The sequence below is a fragment of the Dermacentor albipictus genome, chromosome 4 (assembly GCF_038994185.2).
Source record: "Dermacentor albipictus isolate Rhodes 1998 colony chromosome 4, USDA_Dalb.pri_finalv2, whole genome shotgun sequence".
Lineage (NCBI taxonomy): Eukaryota > Metazoa > Arthropoda > Arachnida > Ixodida > Ixodidae > Dermacentor > Dermacentor albipictus.
Window position 1 is genome coordinate 40,629,164 of NC_091824.1, and position 22,386 is coordinate 40,651,549.

Here is a 22,386-nt window from a genome sequence, read left to right on the forward strand (position 1 = left end):
TTACCTGACGTCGTACACGTCTTTCGACTTAATCCTTACTATGCCCTCACCGACGGCCCCGTCTGAAGCACCGGGATGGTGCTTTTTCTGCCGGAGCTCGCGTTACCGTGGGAAAAGCGGACAATGTCGTCGACGGTGAAGCCGACGAGGGGGAACAGCCCCTCGGGATTCTCGACTGCTGTTTATGTGCGCCTTGTAAATACATCGTGCAAATAGTTGTATACCCGTAACAACATTTTCTCCTCCTTGCGACGTTGTAAGAGGAACTCACGTTTCCGTGAGGTTTTGTTGCACTAAACTTCGCACATTGCTACAATCGGTTGAAATGGGGAACGTGATAGGCGGGCAGTGTGAGCGCACTTGAAAACATTAATTTTCTTAGTTGCTACCTTTACAGATAATTATAGATGCATCTGCTCATTATAAATTCACAGAGTTTGTTAAACACATTAGTGGTTACAGTACTAAACTTTATTGTGATGAAAATGGGGCAGTGGTCCGATCAACATTTCGTACTGTGTTGTTTAGTCACGGATATAAGATATAAATATTCGCAATCGAAAGAAACGCATTTCCTGTAAAATAAATTTTATTGATATAAACTATGCTTTAACCTTGACTTTTTATTTAAGACTTCTTGAGACGTATAACGACACTCAGAAAGTCCAAAGTGGCTGTCTTGTGTTTCGCCACGCATCTATATTGTAAGCATTGCTCACGCTCCAGGTGAAAAACGACGCCCCAAACGTCACAGGCAATCATACCTATGTGCCTGCAGCATCAAAAATCAAAGGGGACGCAATGCTCAGCGGTAATTAATATTCCGCCCACGACAAGTTCAGTAGTTTCGGCATAATTAGATGTCCGGGAGTTCTATCAGCTGTGCGTGAATCTCAGATGCCGTAGCATGTAATTCCCTAGTGGACAAAAATGACGCGGTGCTCAGCACGAAGAAACCTTTGGTGCAGAGAAGTGTTCGGCTGATTGTGGTTTATTTCAAAATTTCTAATCAGACATATGTCATTGTTATGTTATTAAGGTACTTTCACAAAAAGAAATTACTTATTCTAACGGGGCCGGATTTTGCGAAAGCTGAGTGATAGATGCGTTGGCCATCCATCGTCATGTTTGCGTTGAGAATGATACCGGATGTTATTTGGAATTTATCTTCCTACCACGAATGCACATGTAGAAATACGTATTGTTGATTGCATATCCATATATTATGATGTATTTCATGTGACGACACATTTATGTATGTCTAAAACCTTTTCACTTACTACCATTAAAACCTGTTAAAAGTTTGCACTTGTGTCTGTCGTTCCTCAGTCCTCCTTTCAAGTGATGCGCAGTAACATTGAACCTGAATTGTAACATACTATCTCACAGCAGTACCGCTCTATGTCACGCAGAGCCTATTTTATTATTTTTGTGAGTACTGTTTCACAATCTCTGCATGGCCGATCTTCCTCGTGGGTTGAGCCATAATTTTAGGTTAAAGCCTCAACATTTATGGGAGATTAAAGACTCCCTTGGTATTCAATTGCAGAACAGCACAGGCGAAGAGACGCAGTTCTTAGCTAAACATTTGTAAAGGACGCAATGAATATATTATATATACAGAATGTCCCAGCTAACTTGGACCAAAATTTTGAAAAAAAAAACCTATCCGTTTTTCAGAACAGAAATCACGTGGATGTTGTTAGCTTTTATCTAAACTTACAGTACCCTTTTCTTGCTCGTCTTTTTTTGAGTAATTAGCCGAGATAAATTAACTTTTTAAATAGAGCGTGAAATGCTCAGGCGTCAATAGCAAAGTTGTGGGGCTTCACAAAACTTGCCCAGCCTAGGTACTTCCAACAAGATGGAATTAGCGTGGCCGTTTTTATTCGGGAAAAAAGAAAGCCCGCGGAGATGAAAAAATACCACGTGACAGCGTGCTCTGTGCGTCCAAATGCGCCGCGATTCCCTTCCCTTCACTAACGAGAAAGGGATTCAACCTTTGCCCGGCTCTGATCAGCGGCTGGCGACGGCGCTCCGCAAAAGTGCTTCGTCAGCAGCCGCTCTTGCCTGTCGCCGAAGAGAGCGGCGTCATCAGCCGTTTGTTCTGATGTGACGAGAAGAGCAATTTCTTTTCCAGCGTTCAAGTCGACGCGGAATAGAAAAATACACACAAAACATGCATCATACATCTGGAAACTGTGTGGAAGAGATCATCATTTGTTACAATGCCGCTTTTCTTGCAGGCCGTGCCAGCGGCTAGATGCATGTGAGCTCGACAGCCTATTAATGTCGTGCCACGCAACCATTTTGAAGAATTTGTTTGCAGTGCCTAAAGCATACCGTACTCAAGCGAACAGAATGCGAACATGGTCTTAGCCTTGAGAACGGCACGGGGCGACAAGAGGAAAGCTGCAAAGCCAAACCAAAATTGACAATGTGGGGGATGACCTAGCGAGAACACAATTATGAGGAGTTACTTGACGCTGAAAGAAACAGGTAGCTTCAAGGAGACGCGACACAGAAAGGGTGCCACCATTGAAGCGGCTGAAGGACAGATTTTGGCTTTCATGACTGGAAACCCTCATTCCAGCGTGCGTGATGTGAGTGGTGAGGCCGGCATTTTAAAGTCTTCCATGTCAAGAATTCTTAGCAAGGCTGAAATGCATCCGTATCACCTCCAACTGCATCAAAAACTGCAAGAAAGAGACTTCCAATGGCGGCTTGATTTCTCAGATTGGATCCTTTGGAATAGTGACGAAATACCGGATCTTATTGACAAAGTGCTCTGGACAGATGAGGCAACGTTCTCCAGAAATTCTGAAGTCAACATCCATAATGGGCATGACTGGACTAATACGAACCCGCATTGGGTGGCGCAGACCAAAAAACAGTACCAACGGTCATTCAGTGTGTGGTGCAGTGTCTTTGACGAAAGAATAATTAGCCCCATATTTTTTGACCACATGCTCACTGCTCAGCGGTACGTCAACGACATCGTAGAAGGCCCAGTCGAAGATTTTCGCTGTGGTCTTCCACTTGCGTTTTTAAAGCGAATTTGTTATCAGCACGATGGTGCACCAGCTCACAGCAGCAGCCTTGCTCGAGCCTTGTTAGACGAAGCCTTCAAACGCGAGTGGGTCGGGTGGCATGGACTAGTGGCATGGCCTGCGAGATCACCGGACTTGACACCTATTGACTTCTTGTGGGGACATGTGAAAGACCGAGTGTACCACAAACCTATAACTGCACCAGAAGCGTTAAAGGCAGAGATTGCTGAGGCTTGCAGGGAGATACCGCCTTGCGTCTTCAAAATAGCTACATCGGACGTGCTTAAAAGGTGCCAGTACTGCATTACGGCAGAGGGTGACTTGTTTGAGCACATTCTTTAGACAGACATCAAAGCAAATAAATCTCTACAACCGTTATCCACCTGTGTGAAACTTATGTACGACGTGGAACAGGCACGTAAGTAATATGAAATTAGAAATTCTCTGCGGACGACGAGTGGACAGGAAGCTAAAAAGCAACCTTCCGAGTTAGTTTACTATTCTTCCTTTTGTGACAACCAGGGTAATTCACAGAACGTCATCTAACGTTATTATAATCAGTGTTTGCTTGTTGGGGTCTTGCTCCCAAATTTGAACTCATTACCTTGTCATTTTACTTCCGCATGCATTATGCTGGCGTGAGAGTGCAATTATCGCCGCAGAAACGGGGAGCCGCGCTGTATTTCAATTGCCGCCCGAACCCACTGGCGTTTATCTCGGAACCAAGCCCAACGCGAAGCTCTGTCGTGGCGCGAAGCAAGCGGCATTTTTTACAAAGCATGGTTGAAAGTTCTGCAGTGGTGGTGCTAACGAGCCTACAGAGCGCGCTGTCGCGCAGTATTTTTTCAACTCCGTGGGCTTTCGTTCTCCCTGAATAAAAACGGCCACGCTAAGTCTATTTCGTTGGAAGTGCCTGGGGTGGGCAATATTTGTGGAGCTCCATACCTTTCCTATTGACACCTGTACGTTTTAAGCTATATTTTAAACGTTTAATTAATTTATCATGGTTAATTACTCAAGACGAGCGAAAAATGGTACCCCCTAAGTTTAGATAAAAGAGAATAACACACAGGCGATTTCCGATCTGAAGAACTCATAGGCTTTTTTTCAAAATTTTGGTTCAAGTTAGCGGGGACACTCTATCTATCTATCTATCTATCTCTCTCTCTCTCTCTCTCTCTATATATATATATATATATATATATATATATAGTCATATAATGAGAAGCCAACAAACACTGACACCAAGTACAACATAGGGGAAATTGCATGTGCTTAATAAATGAAATAAAGTAATGATAAATTAAGGGAAATTAAAGTGGATGAAAAAACAACTTGCCGCAGGTGGGAACCGAACCCACAACCTTCGCATGTCGCGTGCGATGCTCTACCAATTGAGCTACCGCGGCGGCGTTTCCCCATCCACTTTCTTGGGTATTTATGTGTACTAGTAGAACCCTGGGAGTGTTAGCCAGCGCCCCCACTCACAGACCTTGGCGGCGGACGTGGAACGTCTTTTTTGCCGCAGGCGTCACGAGAACGTGATCTTTTCGGGTGAAGGCAACTGGTCAATAAACCCACATATGCTACCTGAAGGCATCAATGTTGCCGGATTCGAGACCCTCGTTATGTAATAAACGAGAAGAAAGGGGGTTAACCGAGGGACCCGATAATTATTAGTCATATAATGAGAAGCCAACAAACACTGACACCAAGTACAACATAGGGGAAATTGCATGTGCTTAATAAATGAAATAAAGTAATGATAAATTAAGGGAAATTAAAGTGGATGAAAAAACAACTTGCCGCAAGTGGGAACCGAACCCACAACCTTTGCATGTCGCGTGCGATGCTCTACCAATTGAGCTACCGCGGCGGCGTTTCCCCATCCACTTTCTTGGGTATTTATGTGTACTAGTAGAACCCTGGGAGTGTTAGCCAGCGCCCCCACTCACAGACCTTGGCGGCGGACGTGGAACGTCTTTTTTGCCGCAGGCGTCACGAGAACGTGATCTTTTCGGGTGAAGGCAACTGGTCAATAAACCCACATATGCTACCTGAAGGCATCAATGTTGCCGGATTCGAGACCCTCGTTATGTAATAAACGAGAAGAAAGGGGGTTAACCGAGGGACCCGATAATTATTAGTCATATAATGAGAAGCCAACAAACACTGACACCAAGTACAACATAGGGGAAATTGCATGTGCTTAATAAATGAAATAAAGTAATGATAAATTAAGGGAAATTAAAGTGGATGAAAAAACAACTTGCCGCAGGTGGGAACCGAACCCACAACCTTCGCATGTCGCGTTCCACGTCACCCACAACCTTCGCAAAGACGTTCCACGTCCGCCGCCAAGGTCTGTGAGTGGGGGCGCTGGCTAACACTCCCAGGGTTCTACTAGTACACATAAATACCCAAGAAAGTGGATGGGGAAACGCCGCCGCGGTAGCTCAATTGGTAGAGCATCGCACGCGACATGCGAAGGTTGTGGGTTCGGTTCCCACCTGCGGCAAGTTGTTTTTTCATCCACTTTAATTTCCCTTAATTTATCATTACTTTATTTCATTTATTAAGCACATGCAATTTCCCCTATGTTGTACTTGGTGTCAGTGTTTGTTGGCTTCTCATTATATGACTAATAATTATCGGGTCCCTCGGTTAACCCCCTTTCTTCTCGTTTATTACATAACGAGGGTCTCGAATCCGGCAACATTGATGCCTTCAGGTAGCATATGTGGGTTTATTGACCAGTTGCCTTCACCCGAAAAGATCACGTTCTCGTGACGCCTGCGGCAAAAAAGACGTTCCACGTCCGCCGCCAAGGTCTGTGAGTGGGGGCGCTGGCTAACACTCCCAGGGTTCTACTAGTACACATAAATACCCAAGAAAGTGGATGGGGAAACGCCGCCGCGGTAGCTCAATTGGTAGAGCATCGCACGCGACATGCGAAGGTTGTGGGTTCGGTTCCCACCTGCGGCAAGTTGTTTTTTCATCCACTTTAATTTCCCTTAATTTATCATTACTTTATTTCATTTATTAAGCACATGCAATTTCCCCTATGTTGTACTTGGTGTCAGTGTTTGTTGGCTTCTCATTATATGACTAATAATTATCGGGTCCCTCGGTTAACCCCCTTTCTTCTCGTTTATATATATATATATATATATATATATATATATCAGTTTATCTAGAGATAAAAATATGGCGATGCACTCTAAGATGACGCGACCGAGTTGTTGCTTACATTTGTATGTAGTGTCTGACAATATGTTTTGTATTTTGCTTGACTAATTGGTCAACCAAAAATAAGTAACCAACTTCTGAAGCAACGAAGCTAGCGAAAAATTTGATTGAGAAAGTTGCAGAGCGGTTTGAAAAAGTTCCGAGTAAATAGTTTCTGCCTTTCTATATATTAAGTGTTAGTGTTTTTCAGCTCACTGCGAATGCCCGCGAAATGCAAAAAAAAAAAATCAACAGTTGAAAGGCCCACTTACGCGTCGGGATTGCACTGCACTGAAGCGTTCCCCGCACGAACGAACATAGGATTTTGCCGGGTGTGCTGCCGGTGCGTCTGGTCCTCGCTATCGTGAACCGCCGCGAGGCAAGCACATCGCTGGCAGAAATCCTTCAGCCAATGCCTTCGTCACTGCCCTGTCGCTTATTAAGCGGCAGCATGTCCTGTTGGATGCTATGTTCGTTAGTACGCAGGCAGTTTTGGTGCCCTACAATCACTGCGCTCAAGTGGGTATGTCAGGTAGTATTTCTTTTTTTGTAGTTCGCGGGCATCCGCAGTAAGCTGAAAAACATTAATACTTCATATATAGAAATAAGTTTGGAGACTGCCTAATCCGACATGTTACAAAGCACTGTACAACTTTCTAATCGATTTTTTTCGCGTGGTTTCATTGCTTCAGAAGTTGTTTAATTAACCATGGATGATAATTAAACAAAATACAAAAAGCGTGACATCACCATCATCATCATCAGCCTGATTACGCCAACTGCAGGGCAAAGGCCTCTTCCATACTTCTCCAACAACCCCGGTCATGTACTAATTGTGCTCATGTCGTCCCTGCAAACTTTTTCCGCCCACCTAACTTTCTGCCGCCCCCTACTACGCTTCCCTTCCCTTGGAATCCAATCCGTAACCTTTAATGACCATCGGTTATCTTCCCTCCTCATTACATGTCTTGGCCATGCCCATTTCTTTTTCTTGATTTCAGCTAAGATGTCATTACCTCGCATTTGTTCCCTCACCCAATCTGCTCTTTTCTTATCCCTTAACGTTACACCCATAATTCTTCTTTCCACAGCTCGTTGGGTCGTCCTCAATTTAAGTAGAACCCTTTTCGTAAGCCTCCAGGTTTCTGCCCCGTAGGTGCGTACTGGTAAGAACACAGCTATTACACACTTTTCTCTTGAGCGATAATGGCAACCTGCTGTTCATGGTCTGAGAACGCCTGCCAAACGCACCCCAGACCTTTCTTATTCTTCTGATTCTTTCCGTCTCATGATCTGGATCCGCCGTCACTACCTACCCTGCCCTGAGTAGATGTATTCCCTTACCACTTTCAGTGCCTCGCTACCTATTGTAAATTGCTGTTCTCTTCCGAGACTATTAAATATTAGTTTTCTGCAGATAAATGTTTAGACCCCTCTTCTGCTTTGCTTCTCCAGGTCAGTGAACATGCATTGCGATTGGTCCCCTGGGTTACTAAGCAAGGCAATATCATCAGCGAATCGCAAGTTACTAAGGTATTTTCCATTACCTTTAGCTCCTAATTCTTCCCAATCCAGGTCTCTGAATACCTTCTGTAAACCCGCTGTAAATCACATTGGAGAGATCGTATCTCCCTGCCTGACACCTTTCTTTATTGGGATTTTGTTGTTTTCATTACGGAGGACTACGGTGGCTGGGGAGCCACTATAGATATCTTTCAGTATTTTTACATACGGCTCGTCTACACCCTGATTCCGTTATGCCTCCATGACTGCTGAGGGTTCGACAGAATCAAACGCTTTCTCGTAATCAATGAAAGCCATATATAAGGGTTGGTTATATCCCACACATTTCTCTATCACCTGATTGATAGTGTGAATATGGTCGATTGTTGAGTAGCCTTTACGGAATCCTGCCTGGTCCTTTGCTTCACAGAGGTCTAAGGTGTTCCTGCACCTATTTGCGATTACCTTAGTAAATAGTTTGTAGGCAACTGACACTAAGCTGATCGGTCTATAATTTTTCACATCTTTGGCGTCCCCTTTCTTATGGATTAGTATTATGTTAGCGTTCTTCCAAGATTGCGGTACACTCGAGGTCATGATGCATTGCATATACAGGGTGGCCAGTTTGTCTAGAACAATCCACCCACCATCCTTTTACCAATATGCTGTTACCTGACCCTCCCCAGCTGCCTTCCTCCTTTGCATAGGTCCCAAGGCTTTCTTTACTTCTTCCGGCGTTACCTGTGGGATTTCGAATTCCTCTAGACTATTATCTCTTCCATTATCGTCGTGCATGCCACTGGTACTGTATAAATCTCTATAGAACTCCTCAGCCACTTTAGCTATCTCATCCATATTAGTAATAATATTGCCGGCTTTGTCTCTTAGCGCATTCATCTGATTCTTGCCAATTTCTAATTTCTTCTTCACTGCTTTCAGGCTTCCTCTGTTCCTGAGAGCATGTTCAATTCTATCCGTATTACACTTCCTTATGTCAGCTGTCTTACGTTTGTTGAATAACTTCGAAAGTTCTGCCACTGTTATTCGAGCTGCAGGTTTAGAGGCTTTCATACATTGGCGTTTCTTGGTCAGATCTTTCGTCTCCTGCGATAGCTTACTGGTATCCTGTCTAACGGAGTTACCACCGACTTCTATTGCACACTCCTTAATGATGCCCACGAGATTGTCCTTCATTGCTTCAACACTAAGGTCCTCTTCCTGAGTTAAAGCCGAATACCTGTTCTGTAGCTTGATTTGGAATGCCTCTATTTTCCCTCTTACCGCTAACTCATTGATCGGCTTCTTATATACGAGTTTCTTCCGTTGCCTCCTCAGGGCTAGTCTAATTCGAGTTCTTACCATCCTATGGTCACTGCAGCGCACCTTACTGAGCACGTCCACATCTTGTATGATGCCAGGGTTAGCGCTAAGTATGAAGTCTATTTCATTTCTAGTCTTGCCGTTCGGGCTCCTCCACGTCCACTTTAGGCTATCCCGTTTGCGGAAGAAGGTACCCATTATGCGTATATTATTCTGTTCCACAAACTCTACTAATAACTCTCCCCTGCTATTCCCAGTACCTATGCCATATTCCCCCACTGCCTTGTCTCCAGCCTGCTTCTTGCCTACCTTGGCATTGAAGTCGCCGATCAGTATAGTGTATTTTCTTTTCACTCTACCCATCGCCTATTCTACGTCTTCATAAAAGCTTTCGACTTCCTGGTCATCATGACTGGATGTGGGGGCGCAGAGCTGTACAACCTTCATTTTGTACCTCTTATTAGGTTCACAACAAAACCTGCAACCCTCTCGTTAATGCTATAGAATTCCTGCATGTTACCAGCTATATCCGACTCCAACTCCTAGTTCTGGTCTCTCCGCTAAGCCCCGGTAGCATAGGATGCGCCCGCCTTTTAGCACTGTATATCCTTCTTTTGGCCTCTTAACTTCACTGATCCCTATTATATCCCATTTACTACCCTCCAACTCCTCCAATAGCACTGCTAGACACGCCTCCCTAGATAACGTCCTAGCGTTAAACGCTGCCACGTTCATATTCCAATGGCGGCCTGTCCGGACATACGACATAGAAAAATGAGCAACATCCATTTGGTCGCGTCGTCTGACAGTGCATCGGCATATATTTTTTAAAATTTCTGGTTAAAGTTAGCTGGGACACCCTGTATATACAGTGAAGTGGACGCTGCTGGGGTCCGGCCTTCATCAGAATACAGTGTATGGCGTAAGTGCAGTTTATATACATGGGAATATAAACCACAAGAAGTTATGTTTCCATACAACACGAAGAAAATGCGCTAACAGAACACGTGTCAATCGTTCTAAAGAACAGCTGAAATATGTCCAAAAAGATGGCGTTTGCGAAGACATCATATGAACATACGCACAAAAAATGAAATTCGAGAGAATTGTCAGGTAACAGCAATAACGTCACCGAATAGGTGCTACATCATCAATCAAGAATAACAACTGAATAAATAAAAATAAAAACGAAAAATACGCACGTGCTACTAAAAATCAAAGATAGTCGTACTGGTAAAAAAGAAGGGAAACGCGGGAAGGTGCGACGGGCAAGGTTAACAGGCAGCTCATTTTTTGTTCACTTTCATTCAAACCAGCCCCGACAGTTTCGAACTTATAGATAAGGAAGGATTAATGGGCTTCTCTATCATAATTTGAACCGAATGCCGAATCAAATAACGTGACGTTCTTGTTATCAAATGTGTGATCAGGGAGATGTACGTGTCTTGAGATGGGCATGTTGGGCAACGTTTTAGCGTGGGACTTGTGATCGTTAAAGCGCAATTTAAAATGTCTTTCTGTTTGTGCAATATACTGTTTAGGCCAGCTTAGAACTAAACAACTTCGAACTACTTTAGAACCAAACAACTTCGAATTTCAAAGCCAACACTATGTCCAAGCTTCCACCAGAAAAAAAAAATATAAGTGTCATCAGCATACGTGATTATGTCAGGTGTTAGAGGAACGTTTCTCATATCCTCAATATATAACAAAATAAAGAAGTGGTCCTAAGATGGACCCGTACGGAACACCTTGCTTGATTTCGCACATTGCTGATTTGGAATGACAAATGTATGTCTATTGTTGTCGGTTGGTTAACTAATTTTTAATTAGGTTGAGAGCAGTTCCCCTGTTCCTGTACTCATTTCACTTTTGTAGCTAGGTATCTTGATTCATGGCATCAAATACATTTTTAAAGTCAAGAAATATTCCTATTGTGTATAGCTTGTCCTCAAAGCTACTTATAGTTTTTCTTTGATGTGTAGCAACGCCATTCCAGTACATTAGTGTTTTCGCAAACCGTATTTTTTTTCTGTTGTAATAATATTTTGGGTACAGAAATTTAAAATTATTTCGTTAATGACCTGCTCTAATATTATTGAGAAGATTGGGAGAACTGAAATTGGTCTGTAGTTGTTCACGTCATTCCTCCCTCCCCCTTTAAAACTACCGACACCAATGCAATCTCTATATCATCAGTGAATGCGCCAGTATACAAAATGGATTTGTGAATGTGTGACAGTGCTTTACAAATATGCAGCGCCACAGCTTTTCTTGGTTCTGCCTTTATGCCATCCACACCACACGCTGTGGAATTTTTTAACTTTAGGAATAAGTTACTTTTTCCAGCCTCAACAGTTGGTGCAAGAAATAGCAACCTCTTCATACTACATGGAATATGAGACCAGAAAGTGTGGCTGTCAGCGTCAAACGCATCAGACGCGCCACATTCTAAGAAATGCTGAGTAAACTTATCGGCCAGTGCAGTCCTTGAAAGATCCGCCTTTATCCGTAACCTCAAAAACAGAATTTTGGTCACTGTTTGGAAGCAGATCAGTCAATATTTTCCAAACTTTGTTTGGGATCATTAAGAATGTGAGTGAACTTATTCTAATGATACGTCTCCCTTGCCAGCTTTATATCGCGGCCTAATTTATTACTAACGTTTTTGTATTTTCTTAAGTAATGTGATTGCTTTGTCTTTGTAAAAGTAGTGAAAAGTGGATCTCATTCCTTTATTCGTATTACAAGCGTGGTGACAACCCATGGTTTCCTGCATTTCTTGCTTCGTCTAGCTTCTCTTAGAGGGAAAGCTTTGGTCTTTGATTATGCCGAGAAAGTGATTGAATGCCTCGAAAAGATCAGTCAGTGCGTATATTTCGGACCATTCCGCTTTGCTGACTGACGCCTCAAAATTAACAATCGTGTTCATGGTTCTCAAACTGCATTGTAAGCGCGTGTCACTTTTGTGCTGTCGACACACTTTTGTGCCACGTGTAAATAAGAGAATAATAGGCATGTGATCCCTTACGTCAGAGATGAGGACACCCGACTCTAATCCAGTTAATCACGTTGTAAAACACAAGTAAAGTAGGCTTTCAGAATTATACATCACCTTGGTGGGAACATTAATAACATTTCCGTAGCCAAAAGAAAACATCCAGAAGCGCTGCTTTGTATCAGTCTATTGAAAGCAGGTTAATATAAAATCACCTGTTACAATGGGGGAATTAGCCAATCTGTGTACAAAAATCCAAGATACATTCAATGAAATCTATTAAAATAGACACAACACCGGATGGAGGCCTGTAAATAAATACATATATAGTATTCAAACACTTGATCATGAGGGACTCGTAGTGCTCGTGCATTACAGAAAAGTCAGAAATTACGTCAAAGCATAGATCGTGTCTTACATAAAATGCTATACCACCCCCTTTCTCATTTTTTTCGGGACAGTGAACAACACTTATAGCCTGAGAAGTGTACAGTATCGTACTCGTCGTGGAATCAAGTCTCAGAGAATGCTAAAATATAAAATTCATGCTGTAATTCATGTAGAAGCATGTCGACAGAATTATGCTTTCTTTTTAAACTTTGTCCTTTCAAACGAAACAATGACATCTGATTTCTATCACGTACTTCTCTGCTCTCTTTGAAGGAAAGCTTGTCGTAGTACTCGCATTCCTGAAAAGGGATTGCTATCTTGAAAAACGCGCATACAAAAACATACTGCCTGACTATCTTATTTTGTCAAAGTCATCAATTGTGATAAGCCCGATGACTCGATAACGAGGACCACTACCCGCGAAGGATTTTCCTTTCTTGTGCCAGGCGAACTTGTACTCTTCTTCAGCCGCCCGCGTCTTAATATGCCTGAGAAGCCATTTGTTCTGTGCTGTGAGATTTCCATTCTGGTAAATTTTTTACTTAGATTTTTTAGTTGCGTTTTCCCTAGCCGTGCCTCTCTCGTCGCACGAGAAGTGAAGCGAACCAAGATAGGCGGGACTTTTTCTTATTTCTCTGTGCTCATTGTTTCATCTTCAAAGTGAACTGAGTCAGCCCTGACCTTTACCGGAATGCGGTGGACGGCTTCAATGTGCTGTTTCGAAAGTTCCGGAAGCTCGAGATCATCAGCTAAACAATTCAACTTTTCCAGCAAGTTCTCATTGACATAATGCAGCAGACCATGCACATCCATACACAGGCGTCTGCCGTACTGATCGATATCATTCAAGTCTTTCCTAAGTTTGTCGATTTCTTGCTCTTTTACCATGATCTCAAGTTCTCTCACACGTTTTCGAAGACCTGCAATGTCTGCGCTTTGCTGCTTCATCTCAAGGATGACCTCATCATATCTTGTAGCCATTTCCTGCATTGCCTGTTCAGCACTTCTCACTGTTTCCTTTATTTCTCCCAGAGCGTCTATCTTGACTTTCATTTGAAGTGGCACAGCAAACGTGTGGTGTATTTTTGAAATTTCGCTTTTTAGGTTAACTTCTAACCCTTCGTCGTCATTAGATGTGCTCGGACCACTTCTGGTCCTGCCTGTTTTGCATGTGCCGCACTTCCAAGATTTCAAGGTGGTCTCGGATTTTTTCTGTACGTACTTAATGTTACTCCCGAGCAAGTTCCCGCATGTGAACTAAAATCACATTCACGGCATGATAGGCATAGCTCATCGTCGGGATACAGTTCGTAGCAAACAAGACAGTCCGACATGACTTGTCACGTCGGAAAACACGATCACTCGGCAACAGTGGTAGCACTAGACCGTACGAGTACAAGTTGAAAAAGCAGCGAATCATAATACCATGAAACATTTCCATGCAGATCAATTCTAACATACTGCCTAATTGTACTAACTGTCAAATTCGTACCAAGTATAGTGCTGCCATATCATGAGAAGCAAAACGTACAACGATTTTACAGATCTATTGCGTCCTGAAGGAGCGCCCTTTTGGTCAAACTACGGTCAATAAGCATCGTATAGGTTCCGGCGATGCAGCACCTGTTCGCCGACGCCCATACCGGGTGCCTGCCTGGGGTGCCTGCCTAGGGTGCCTGCCTGGTGAGTGACAAGTTGTCCAGAGCGAAGTTAGAAGTATGCTTGCCAAATAGATTATTGAACACTATTCCAGCCCGTGAGGTTCCCCTGTTATTGTCGTCAAACCGCAAGACAACAGCTGGAGATTCTGCGTTGCTTATCGTCATCCAAACACGATCACCCATAAACATGTATATCCATTTCCCCGCATTGACAATCCTCTGAATTGTCTCCACGGTGCTACTTATTTTTCATTGCTAGACCTTCGTTCTGAATATTGGCAAATTGCCGTTGGTGAAATGGACCGTGAGAACTCAGCATTCGTCACACCATACGGCCTACATCAGCACGGCCTACACCAAAAGGCCATACGGCCTTTTGGCTTGTGCAATGCCCCGGCGGTCTTTGAACGAATGATGGCGGTGGTATGTCAATGATTGCATGACGACGACGTTGTGGCGATGGTAACGATGGAGCTGGAATCACAGTGATGGCATGACGACGGTTAGATGATTATGCTGAAATGATTACAGTGGTTCGACGACGGCACGACGTAAATGATATGACGATTATGGAATTAAAGTAATTGTACACGATGGCGGCGCGCCCATGACGACATGACACTGGGATGGCAAAGGTGCAATGACGACAATGGTGGGGTGACAATGGGATAGGACAGCGGAATCCCTACAACAAAGTGACAGTTAAACAACTACCGGGAATTTTGTGGCCTGAAGCAACGATGCACAGATATAATGACACGACGACGATGGAATGAATATGATGGACAGATCCCGAATTCTTCACGATGACAGTATGACGACGATGGCACCAAGATCATGGCTTGATGGCGAATAAATGACACGCAATGACAGTGTTAGACTGAAGACAGCTGAAGGAAGATGATAAGATGGAAAAGAAGGAATTCTGACACTGACAGATTGATGATGACTGCTTAACAACAATGGCGTGTTGGTGTTGGAGCTCACGTTCACGCTGTTACGTTTCGCCTATGACGCGCGGTGTAGCCGGCGCGGATTCAACGGACGGCGGGGCTTCGTTCAAAGCGGCGGACATTTTGGCCCGTTCGGAGCGGCCGCGACGCATCCCCGCCGAGCGCGTCCCGGCATGTTCAGTGCCACGTGTCTTTGTGTGTGCGTGTGTGTGTGTGTGTGCCCACGCTTGTCAAAGCGCGGCAGCCGGGGAGAGGAGCTCCCCCAGTGTGAAGCGAGGAGGTCTGACCGGCGCCAGCCCGTCTGATGCGTCACCTCCTTGTCCCAACGTCTCTCTCAGTCCGTCCGTCGCCGCTGTCACGTGGTGTCGTCCCATGACCTTCCTTCTTGCCCGCGACGCCAAGAGTATAAGAGCAGCTGCCCCCGGACGCCAGGAGAGAGGCTCCGAATTCTTCAGTCGAGAAGCGTGCTCTCCCGTCTCTCCACTTCGGTCGACCTGACCGCCCGCTCTTTGCGATGCTAGAATAAACAAGTTGTTCTGTTAGCAGTCGACTCATGCTTTGCCGGGACCTCCGGATGCTTCCAGTGTGCCCCAGGCCGCCAGGCCAACGCTACCCTTGGGGCTTGCGACCCATTTGCGACAACGGGCGCCAGCGGTCCGGTTCCAATAACCGGTGCCATCGGTGAGGTTCCAACAGCTGATGGCAGCGCTGAGATTCCAACAGCCGGGGCCACGGTGCGGATCAAATACTTGGTTGCCAGCGGTGAGATCGCGACAACGAAGGCCAGCAGCGAAGATATGCGGTTGACTGTATGCTGAGCAGCACAACGACCATCCGGGAGCAGTGCAACGAGCCCTGTGTGATGACTGGTTGCCTGCAGCGGAACGACTGCGCTGAATTCTTGGCTGCGAGGTTTGGTGAGTGCGGGACTTTCTTCTTCTGAGTTTTGCCAGGCTTTTGTTAGTGTCAGAAACAGAGCTGGTAATTGTGGTTGTCGTTGCTGCCGGGTTAGTTTGCGGCAAGACAATAGTAGGCAGTAGAGAAAGCAGCATTCAGAGCAGCCATGGATTTGAAGTCGTTGCGCAAACCAAAATTGTTGGAGCTTGCAAGAGAGTTGGGTCTGGATGTCTCAGACAAACTCAGAAAACCAGAACTGCTAAGGGCTATTCTTGAGTTAGGAGCTGAGGATGACGAGCTGTCGGAATGCCTTGAGACCATTGAAGAGAGGGAGACGGCAAAAAGACAGGAGCTTGAACGAAAAGAACGAAAAGAGAAAGAAAAAGAAGAGCGCGATCACGCTTTGGAAATGAAGCGTCTCGAGGTAGAGATGGAACGCGCTCGTAATGGAAGTCAGGCACACGGTGCAGGAGAACGAGTATTGTTTAAAATGACTGACCTGATGCGGCCGTTTAAGCTTGGAGAGGACATTGGTTTGTTCCTGGTTAACTTTGAGCGAACGTGCGAGAAGCAGGGGTTCTCTCGGGAAACGTGGCCACAGCGCTTGCTCACTTTGTTACCCGGCGAGGCGGCCGACGTAGTCGCTCGCTTGGAGAGAGAGGAGGCAGAGGATTTCGACAAAGTGAAATCGAGTCTGCTAAAAAAGTACAGGCTGTCGGCGGAGGCGTTCCGTCGGAAGTTTCGAGAAAATGAGAAAGGCAAAAGTGAGTCGTATACAGAGTTTGCCTACAGGCTAATGTCAAACATGCAGGAGTGGCTCAAAGAAGAGAAAGCGTTTGGTGACCACGAGAAAGTTCTGCAGTGTTTCGGGCTAGAACAGTTTTATAGTCGGTTACCTGAGAACGTGCGCTACTGGGTCTTGGATAGGCCAGACGTTAGTACGGTGGCTAGAGCCGCTGAGCTAGCCGAAGAGTTTGTGGCGCGTCGGGCTCGCGGAGCTAAGGACGGTCAAAAGGGTGAATTTGGCTCCAAGTTTGAGAGGCCGAAGTTCACGCCCATGAGAGCAAAGGGGGACACAAGTAGTGCGGACGCGAGTGAAAGCACTCCGACCGAACGTAAGGAGACGGCGGCAGCCGAAGCCGAACGCAGAAAGCGGTTCGAGGCGAGGCAAGCGCGCGTGTGTTATACGTGCCAGAAGCCGGGTCACTTTTCGGCGCAGTGTCCAGAAACAAAAACAAAAGTTGTGTTTTTGTCATTATGCAGCACTGACGAGAACATGAAGCTTCTCGAGCCTTACATGCGAGACCTCCTCGTAAACGGGAAAGAGTGCCGAGTGCTTCGCGATTCCGCAGCTACAATGGATGTAGTTCACCCCTCTTACGTAGAACCCGATATGTTCACGGGCGAGTGCGCATGGATCAAGCAAGCCGTGGAAGCTCACAGCGTGTGTCTGCCCGTAGCAAAAGTGCTTATTGAAGGACCTTTCGGAGCACTTGAGACGGAGGCGGCAGTGTCATCTATGCTGCCCCCCCAGTACCCGTACCTATTTTCGAACAGGTCCGATCACCTCCTGCGCGAGAAGGAGCTTTTGTTTGGTGAGGCCAGCGTTCAGGCCTTAACCAGATCGAAGGTTCGGGAGCTCGCTGCAAAGGCGGTAGTTGCGGGGCCGACGTTGTCGAACGATGAGAAAGGGTCAGAGGCGCAGCAAGCTGATATTCAGAGCACGCCCGAACTGAATAAAATTGAGCCTGTAGCGTTAAAGGCACCAGATACTGGAGAAGAAATGTCCGATGTGGGAAAGCTAGAAGAGCTATCTGCAGATTTGCTCATAGCGCCTACGTCAGACGGACTTGATAGGTTGCTAAAAGTCAGCCGGTCGGCTTTGATAGCCGAGCAAAAGAAGGATGGCAGCGTAGAAAACATATGGATTGCATTGTCAAAGGATTGCATTGTCATATGGATTGCTGCATTGTCAAAGAAGGTATCGCCAAGAAAAATGCTCGCTTTGTGGAAAGAGGTGGGGTCCTGTACCCGAAGTATGTAGACCGCAGGGGAGTGGAGTTCGATCAGCTGATCGTGCCTCAATGCTATCGTCAGGATCTGTTGCTCTTGTCGCATGGAGGTTCGTGGTCCGGACACCTAGGAGTTAAGAAAACTAAGGACCGTCTCTTGCAAGAGTACTATTGGCCAGGGTGTTTTCGGGACGCAGACCACTTTGTGAAGACATGCGACACCTGTCAGCGGGTGGGCAAACCAGGGGACAAATCGAGGGCGCCGTTGAAGTTGGTACCTATCATTACGGAGCCTTTTAGACGGCTCGTTATTGATACAGTGGGACCTCTGCCGGTAACAGCCACGGGGTACAGACACATTTTGACTGTGATCTGCCCAGCGACAAAGTTCCCTGAAGCAGTGCCGCTTAGAGAACTCAGCTCAGTTGAGATAGTCATCGGTGCCATCGGTGAGGTTCCAACAGCTGATGGCAGCGCTGAGATTCCAATAGCCGGTGCCATCGGTGCGGTTCAAACAACGCATAAGTGCGTCAATATTCGCCGTATCTTCTATGTTAGCTTCCAGTATGTCCGGTACCGGCCGATGATCGAGACTTTAGTCAGCATGGATGACAATGGTAGAATGACGGCATAATCACGGCATTCCCTTTAGCATTAACCACACATTGAGCATGACCTACGTGACTCGTCTCAATTAACGCTATATCCTGCATTAGTTTGCGCTATGTGTGGTGCCAGCAAATCATGCATGGCTATTGCCAGGAGCCAGCAGGCATGACAATGCTACGACGACGGCATAATTGCGACATTGATTTCAGCGTGACCTATGTATCCGCAAAAAGGAGAAGGAGCAGGCGCAGGAAATCCGTAAGGGCAAAAACGCTTCGCTTTGTAAAAGACAAAAAGCATGCAGCACAGGTAATGAGAGACGTCCCTCTTCTCCTCCCATCGTAGAGGCTCATTCCTCTGAAACCAACAATGACAGTACAAAATCACTTTTCATATGCAAGATTCATTGGCAATGCTTCACAAAGCAGAATGACACAAAACGGTCCTGAATTGCACGTTATCGTTAAAATCATGATTGATACACATTATTGTTGTTAGATGCCACCCGCTCTGCATGTTATTAAAAACCGGCATGCAAGCATTCTCTTTTAGGCGTCGATGAAATAGTGCGCGTTTCAAGGTATTCAGCCACCAAATTATGTTTCACAGCTAATAAACAGCTTTTAAATTAGTTAGTGCTCATGCGACAGTTTATGGGGCTCTTGCATTGCCCAGGGGGCGCTGCGATAAGGTGCTAAAAAGCGCCCTCTGCGCTAAAATGGGTCCTACCAAGCTCGGTCGTCTGCTTCGGAAAGCACGTTTACACTATGGACCCGCCACTTTCGGTTGTGTTGTTTCACGGCCTGCAGCGAATATCGGGCGCCGAAGATTTTTTCAGGGGTGGCACGCTGCGTAAAGGCAAGAAATTATGCAGTGCCGAATACGTGTACGCCGTTCAAGAATTGGGCGGCAAAGTTTTAGCACCGTGTCAATCGCAAGTGAAGCGAGTCGCGTACGAAGTGGAACTTCAGGTAAGGTTTGTAAGCTCGCTGCTAGATTCGGGCGCACAAACGCGAGGAAATGCTTGCTATAAATGAATCCACAGCAGCGATAAGCAGACATCATGTGTACGGAACTGCTCGAGCACACGACGGTACGCGCCGCAATGTACGAACTGCTCGAGCGCACGATCGTACGCGCCGCGACGGCAGCGGTCTTTCGACATGCCGCGAAACGGCGGGCCTCCTGCAATCTTTGTTGACTGCATGCCGCTAAACAAGTAGTTATGCCTGCGTTGTAGTAGCGGCCATCTGTCCTTTTTAGTAACTGGTAATAACTGATGCAATGCATATGAGCTCGCACGTACGTGCGAATCGCGCTGCAGCGCGAGCTCGTACGCCGCTCGCTTGATGTAGGTTTTAATGACAGCGCTCGAACATCGATGTGCTGCAATCAATACTGCCTTGCTGCGTTGCCTCAACGTGCTGGCTTGAGATCAAGGATGAGCGCATTTAACTCTCTTAACCTGTGCTGCTCGTAGTGGAGTAGTGAATTGTCATCGAATGAGCCCGACCATTTGTGCTCATTTGCACACACCTGGTCACTTCACCACTTCGCATCGGTCGAATTGTTAATTGTCGCTGTGGCCGGGTCTCGAATCGTGAATTACCAGCCATGCCTGCTGCTATGTCGGTCTGCTGTCGGGACTGTAGGTGCAAAAGACCGAACATTAGAACGCAGATAATCAAGCAAGCTTCAAGACAGGCGAAGCAGTCAGCATGGCGCGAAGTTTCGCTTACTCAGCGCGACGAACTGCAGCTATGCAGCGCGCCCGACGCTCCACTTCGTGAGGCCTTGAAGGAAACGGCAGAATATGATGTTGGGATTCAGGCCTTCTTGTTCATGGCAGCCGACGACGCAGAAGTAACGACGGTGACGCTATTTCGAGGCTGGGCTAGGTCTCTCCGGATCGGCGCCACCGATTCCGTCTGCTCCCAGCATTGCGTCCCACGGAGAGCCCGTTTTCGTTAAACTATAGGCTGCGGCGAGCTCGCAGCGTGGTCGGCATGGTCTGCGAGAAGTGACGAGCCTTTTCGCACTCGCAACAGGGCAGGAAAAAGTGCGAATCGACGCAAAACTCGGCCTAGAAACGTGCTTCGCCACAGCCAGGGCTCAATACGACCCAAGCTGGTACGACCCAGATGTCGTTTCCCGCGCCGCCACCAGGCGCCGCTACTATACCTCAAGCTCCAGCGCAAGACGCCCATACTTGGAGTTGGTACAAGCGCCAATCTACGTGCTCTGCTGAGCAGTACCTACACTGAACGAACTTCCTGCTTATATTAAAATTACCCGAAAGAAAGAGAAACGTTACAATAAACGCTAAATGCGCTAATATGTTTTACTCTTCTCAGAAAAACCCGAGTTCATGTCCCAAAATGAGAAAGTACCAACAGCAGTGCTCATAAATTAACTGGAGGCTATTTGTACCTATGCAAGAAATTATATAGACTCTACCTATGAAAAATATGACCTTCACCGGATCATCCAATCCATCAAAGAACTGCAGTGACAGTAAAGTTAGTTCCTTTTTATGCCTTATTGCTTCAATTCTGTCTAATGGTTCAACCTACTAATGAATCAGTTGTTGATTTGTTTAATGTAACACTTGCATACTTCCAACTTACCTTGTATCCGTACCACCACGAAATTTATGACTAGCAGTTATGGGAAATTGAACAGTCGCGCAGCATCGCTCAAGGGTGTAGCGTCAGAGCTTGAAACTTCACAACTGCAGACCGTTTTCACATAGCAGGTGGACCTGTAAAGGGTTCAGTGAATACTTCAACCCAGAAAAAAGCAGAGTGTAGGCCAAACTTAGCAAACCTTTATTGTATGGAATTGTAAGCTGAAGAGCATGTAAGAAACTGCCACTGTGATGACTTGCTTGTTGTTTTCTCTTAGCCAAGAGAGTTGACAACCTGAAAAAAAAAGGTTTTTGAAACGTAGTCACTTAGTACAAAACATAACTATAGAGGCAATATTTAGAATGAATTGCATCGACATGCTTATACAGAATAGACTCTCGAGACGCTTCCATTATCTTTTTTAATGTGGTGCAGATTCTGAAACCCGCAATAAGTATGCTTAGTGTACGAGCTCAGTCACCCACTGGTGCTGGGAAACGCTCTCATGGGCAAACTGCGAAGGTACAACGCTAGTTCAGTGTCATATCACGTTTGCACTGCTCCAGATTTTTAAAATTTCCTTTAACTTCTTCAATCGCAGTTTTTTCTGCGTTTCCTCCTACATGGAGCGAGCATTCTCTTCCTACTCCCTGAATCCGGTTACCTGAGTGTTACAACATTGATTGTTAAAACCACACTGAGTGTAAGGAACCCGATGCCATCACTATGGATGTACCCCTCCTTCATTTCCTGATAAACTTGCAGAACATACACATGATACATGCTTGCCTGCTTGGCACCTGGACCTTACCATAATCACTGACCATGATTATATATGAATCATGTGTTCTTTTTGCCACTTGCTGCTACATGCGTAGTGATGAGGCACTTCAGTAAGCTTTCAAGAAAGCATTCAACACCTTTAAAAAAGCGTACCGAACCTACTGATGGTTTTTGTGAATTACGAGAAACAATAGCTTTAATGGCAGAGCGTAATGGGTGTAGGGTGCAGCTGTTGAGCGGGACGCCACAGACTCGATTTCCGTCGGCACTGGCAACATTGCAGTGTAAGTTATAGGTGAAAAATCTAACGTACAAAGATTTTCGGCTCACGCTAAATATTTCTAAGTTCTGAAAA

At 45.7% G+C, this 22,386-nt stretch overlaps 1 protein-coding gene across 1 annotated transcript in view; it reads right to left on the reverse strand.

The window, feature by feature from the left end:
• Positions 1–21,426: 21,426 nt before the first annotated feature.
• LOC135911436 (uncharacterized) overlaps positions 21,427–22,386 on the reverse strand; it is a 153,283-nt gene continuing 152,323 nt past the window's right edge. The window contains exon 8 of the mRNA XM_065443724.1: positions 21,427–21,542. Within this exon, the coding sequence (XP_065299796.1) occupies positions 21,522–21,542 (21 nt within the window). The 3' untranslated portion in view covers positions 21,427–21,521. The remainder of the gene's footprint in view (positions 21,543–22,386) is intronic.